General features: G+C 30.7%; 1 protein-coding gene across 1 annotated transcript; it reads left to right on the top strand.

Moving 5' to 3' along the window:
* Window positions 1–338: 338 nt before the first annotated feature.
* On the top strand, window positions 339–4,841 carry LOC134241312 (perlucin-like protein; the record flags this gene model as incomplete). The annotated part of the gene is made up of 6 exons (XM_062723376.1): window positions 339–399; window positions 1,134–1,264; window positions 2,142–2,204; window positions 3,182–3,261; window positions 3,585–3,660; window positions 3,824–4,841. Coding segments are annotated over 6 exons (650 nt in total), but the record flags the coding sequence as incomplete, so codon positions are not given.
* Window positions 4,842–5,786: the final 945 nt, after the last annotated feature.

Genomic DNA, 5,786 nt, shown 5'->3' with positions numbered 1-5,786 from the left:
TTTTTACATTATGCAAAGGGACTTCTTTTTATCTAACTTTTTGATCTGATATAATAGCCAAAAGTTTATTGGTTGGAAGAAGTGACAGAATTTTTATTGGCTGGTGAAAGGTCGTGACCTTTATGCAAAATTCCTATGTAAAACCTCAATAGGATGTGAATCGAATATAAAAATTTCGGATCTTAGGAAAGATCCATTGGTAACTTTTAACACTCATCAGAAGCAAGATAGTGCAGAAAAGTTCTAGATACCCAAATTCAAAAATATTTAAAGACTTATACTTGTTGTGATCTATGTGGTATACGAAACAGAAAAAAAAAATGTTTTCTATTTTTCAGTATTGTTTGTTAAGTCCAAGGAAATAGAACTATACTGTTTGGAAACAGTGTTTGGAATCAGGTGAGAATAAATTTGATTTAAAATAAATATGTCCAAAGTGTTTGATACAGACTATACTATATATGATTTTATAGATTCAGAAGAATAAAATTTTTGAAAGTAGGGATATTATGATGAATATTTTCAACGTATGTAAATAGAATTATACACGAAAATATGATGTAAATACAGGAAAACTAAAATGAAATTGTAAACCTAACATACATGCATGTAGTTGCAATTAAAAAAAGCAGTCTACGTCTGAATGTACCTTATCAAGGTAACCTTTAATTATATAATAAAAAAGCGTCATTGGTTCATTGCACGCCCTTACGAAGTCTCGTGCATGTATTCCGACATTCTCTAAAATTGCGACTTCATATATATTGATGGACAATTATGGAATAGATTTTTCTTATCGTCAACTGATTCCAAAAATATAACAAAAATGTATATTACAGACATGTTTCACAAGATATATTTTTTCATTGGGTGAGTTGATACAAATCACGTGAGTCGATACTCACGTATGATCGTTTTTCCTCCGGAAACATAAGCGCACGTGACGCAGTATAAATATATAATAAAATATATAAATAGAGTCGCAAAATCAAGAGCTGATCCTTGTGTCACTGGTTAGAATTTATTTACTGCGGGATGACAAGACTCATCCGCATAAACTGAGTTCTCCTTTTACAACAGAAGCTGGCAAGACAAAGATCTCTCAATACTCAAAAACTCATTTTCAATTTTAGGTGTCTAAGGAAGATGTTTTTGAAAATCTTTTCGATAGCTGTTATCAATACTGCTGTACAAGGTCAGCCGCTCTATGATGAGATGTCGGATCCATGTAAAGATCATCGAAAAAGTTATGAAATCTACAAAGGTAAGTGAATGAAATAAAATTTTAAGAACAAAAAAAATAAAGATATATGTCCACAGTGAAGACAAGTATTTTGGTGCATTTGTTAAAAATCTAGATAAATAAAAAAAAAATATCGAAAAAATGAGGAGAACATGGCGGGTGAGACCGGCCAGCAGGGGATGCTCACTCCCCCATGGCACCTGATCCCAGCTCTGATGTTACGAAGGTCAGTGCTTTCTCTGCTGATATTGAGATTGCATACTGTTTGTTATCTCCATATCCTTCATAGTTAAATTTATCGGAATACATCTTTACATATCAGTTTAGAGTTTTTGTTTAAGTATTTTATAGAATCAATTTTGCATTGCTTTCAATTAATCTGATAACATTGTAATTAAAATATTAAAACTTAAAAAAAAAGTTAAAAATATATAGATTTTCTATTAATAACGTATAATGATAATTATCTTAAAAAAATATAGTATGAATGGTTCATACTTAAGGCAAAAAATGAAGAAAACGAACAGTGATCGATGTAAAAGAAATCTATGAAATATATTATCTGTTTAGATAGCATAAAATTTTACCAATCAATATTCAAGACGTGGAAAACAAAAATATACAGAGAAATTTAATAACTGTTTGAAAGTTTAATGTCATAGTAATGTCGCAATTAAAATGGACATGAAATATAAATGTAACTTCCTTACTGCTATATTTTTGTGGAAGGCTCTAGTTTTTGTACAAATGAAGTCCGTCTTATTGAATGTTACAAAATGCTCTCTGAAATGAAAAAGTCTCGAGGTTATGTTTTGAATTCAAGTAAGTTGTTATTAGTGACTTGGAATTATTTCCTTGTGTCTCTGAACGTATATATATATTTTTTTTCATTTTTTAGAGCATTTGTTGTCTCTACAGTTGGAGAACAAAAAATTACAGGAAAAACGCTGCAAAGTCAAAGGTTGATTCTTTCAATTACTAATTTAATTATAATTTTCCACTATATATAAGCCAAAAAAAAAGTACACTTAACATCAGGCCAGGGAAGAGTAAATAGTAAATTATGCAACAGAACAACAATAAGCTATTTTAAAGCAAAAGATTTGTACAGATGGAAAATTTGTGTTCTAAAATACTTTGAAAGTGCTTCTAGAATATCCCGAGATAAGCATGGTTTTATGAGAAATCTTGGTTCATATTTATAAAATTCAAAACATCGGGTAAGGTTTTTTTTGTGAATGTGTGAAATAATTATCTATCGGACAGGACAGTGGGATTTTAGCAGCACTTTTTAGGAAGAATGGATGTTGTTCGACTATATAATTTACTCAAAAATGATCAAACCCTAGTGTATCGTTATTCTGTTAGCTTCTTTATTAAGGAACATTTTTCTATTTATAGATGTCATGTGATGCCGTAGTTTTAGTGTACGTTTTTGCGTTAGACACTCTTTTATCTTTATGCAATAGTTAATGATAGTTTACGTTTATCGGCGGTTTTGGAAAATTATCAAACTTAATTTTCTTTAAAAAGTCTAACTTTCTCGAGAAGTGATTTATATGCATTTTAAACATACCTTTATTTCAAGAACTTTACCAAAAACATTGCCTGAATACATCATACTTTTTTTAAGAATGTCCCCAGTGTTGTTTTCTCTACATATCATAAAAGAAAGAGGAGAAATATGTGGATCCCGAAGTATGCTGTTAATACATGTATAATATCTGGCTATGTAATCTATTTAGCGCATTCCGCGGAGAGCAATTAAAATGTCCTTAATTAAGTACTTCAATGAATGTTTTGTTTTCATATATTCAAATAAAACAGCGCTAATAAAATTGTACACTAACCCGTAAAAACAACGAAATCGACTTCGTACTCGCCACATAAGATATATATTAAGTAATAGTTATAATTTTTTCCCTATATATTTAACAGCATGTCCAGATAATTGGATATGTTTCGAAAACATCTGCTACTTATTTTCTGAAGCCAAAACCACATTTGATGCAGCAAAGGTGAGCTCAATAAAAATTGTAAAGAGGGCCATTGAAATCGTTGTCATTTTAGACTAAATTGGTCTGCTTTAAGAAGATAGACAAAAATTGTCATTTTTTAAATAAAACACGAATTTCTTCTTTGCTAAATGATAATTAACAGCTGATGATGTCATATAAGAAAGTAATATTTGCTGGTTAATTTATAAACCCCCAGTGTCTTTGAATTAAGACATCTTGTACATTGTACACCACATTGCGTAAAATTCAGATAAAATGTTTAATGCATTTCTATATATGAAAGATCTGCTTCTAAATGATACAAAGTTCTGAATGCTTTATAGGTTATTTGTAACAGAGCTGGCGCTTATATTCTTGAAGATCAAACCCCATGGGAAAGGTCACTAACAAAAGCGAAAGGTATATATTTCTCTTCTTTGTTTTTTTTGAGCAATACCATTTTAAACTTGAGAAATAAAGTAATTATGCACTTCCACTAAAAAGAAAAAAAAAACTTGGAAAAAACAATATCTAAACAAAAAGGAATGGATATACAACATTTATTATTTTCTTTGGCATTAAGGTTATACCCATATGTGGATTGGTGCAACAGATATCCTTAAAGAAGGAGTCTATGTCTATGAATCCACGGGATCAATAGTGACTAATGGCGATTGGGTCAAAGGTCAACCAGGTGGAGGAAGAAATGAAAACTGCGTAGCAGCATTGAAAAGTAGCAACTGGCAGTGGCACGATTATTCGTGTGATCATGAGTTTGATTATGTCTGCAAGAAAAGTAAAAACTTCTGCGTGAAAACTTAATAAAATTCTAGATTGAGGTCAAGATGACCTTTACTATATACGACCCTTAGAGAAATACTATTGTTGAATATTAATGAGTAAAACAAAAGATAAGTGTAGGAGTTATAGTATACCATTGAATACTATAGTTACATGTATCTATAGCGATATATTCAACGCTTATATTTATTTTTGCTACTATTTTGATACCCATATAGAATAAGAATCACAATATTTAAATCAGCTTAAACGCGCGTTAAAAAAAAAGATCACATCATTGTATTCTATAATGAATATTAACAACACTTTAGAAGGTAATAAATATACACTTACTAAAAACGACATGATTTTACAGAATGTATTAGCATGACATGTATTAAAACGTATGACTGTACAATACATATTTTGTATATTGACAAAACATGGACGGCAAATTAGATTTACTGTCTGTTAAATGGTCGTCAAAAGTTAGTGAAATCATGCAATGTTGAACACTACCATAAAATCAAAATCAAAAATCCAAAACTTAAAAAAATATTAACTTAGATAATGTTTTTGCCTGGACTTTTTGCGACGTAAAGAAATTGAAGAGTGAACGAGAAATGTCAGTTAAGTCAATCATTGTTTCAAAAGCAGAATAATTTCAACATAGATGTGAAACCTTTGCAATTTTTTGTCTATATCTCTTCAAACCCATGAAAATTTCATTTTTCCAACAAATAAAAGTACATGTAGATACTCTGTATTCTCTTTACAATCTTATGCCCATTGTTAATGAATGATTTGTACTATGATTTGTACTTACGTAGCTCAAAATGTCTTAAATGCGACAAAAATGGTATATTTGAAATCAAATGAAACGATATATATGGAGATGATATATAAAAATAACGAATATTATTATATAATTTATTCATAGTTCCTGTATAATAGTTCAAAACACTACATATTTTCCAGATTTGAGTCCGTTTTCACCTGTGGTTCAGTGCATGCAGCGGCATTGTGACGTCATAATCAACGTTCTTCACAGGTTTTTAAACAATAGTTACAAAGCACGAAACCAGTTGCGTATATGAGCAGGAGAAAATTGTATGACAAACCTATCGCAGGTCCACCTTGGTCAATATTGGTCTCTTTCTGGTGAATAACAATCCATATTCAACATCAAAAAGAGTCCATTATTTTATAGTATTCAAGATTAAAAGTCTATTTCACAATACAAAATAGGTATAGAGCAAACTTATACCTCTCAAACATTTGAGGTGGGATCACCTGCCATGGAAGAGTGAGCATCGCTTGTCAACCGGTCACATCCTTTGTGCTCCTTATCATGATTGGGAAATAACGGGAAAATCCGTCGACAATTCATTGTGTAAAAAATGGCTGTTAATAAAGCGCAGTTGTCACAGGCCTAACAATCAGCATGAGAAATGTGAGACAGCAGTTGACTTATTGATAAGTTGTAAGTTGTATTCGCTGACAAGTTAATCGTAACCACCCTAGAACTTACGAAATGATGACATTGAACGAGACTGCTGATACTCTTATTTCAGAAACTTGTTTGTCAATAATTCACTTCGTTTTATAAATTGTACATACGTAGAGCTTGGTCTTGATTATCAAATATACTGAGAGAAATAAACCCCATATGTTAGTCACCCTCTTCATTTTTGTCAGTTTTTTTTTTTTGTTTGTAAAAGTCAGAATCAAATGGAAATCAAATGAAAAAAAAAAATATTAATGCT

Source organism: Saccostrea cucullata, unplaced genomic scaffold (assembly GCF_032062105.1).
Source record: "Saccostrea cucullata isolate Sc308-1 unplaced genomic scaffold, CSIRO_AGI_Scuc_v1 ctg2928, whole genome shotgun sequence".
Lineage (NCBI taxonomy): Eukaryota > Metazoa > Mollusca > Bivalvia > Ostreida > Ostreidae > Saccostrea > Saccostrea cuccullata.
Note: the sequence above shows the minus strand (reverse complement) of the source record. Positions and strands in the feature narration are given on the sequence as shown.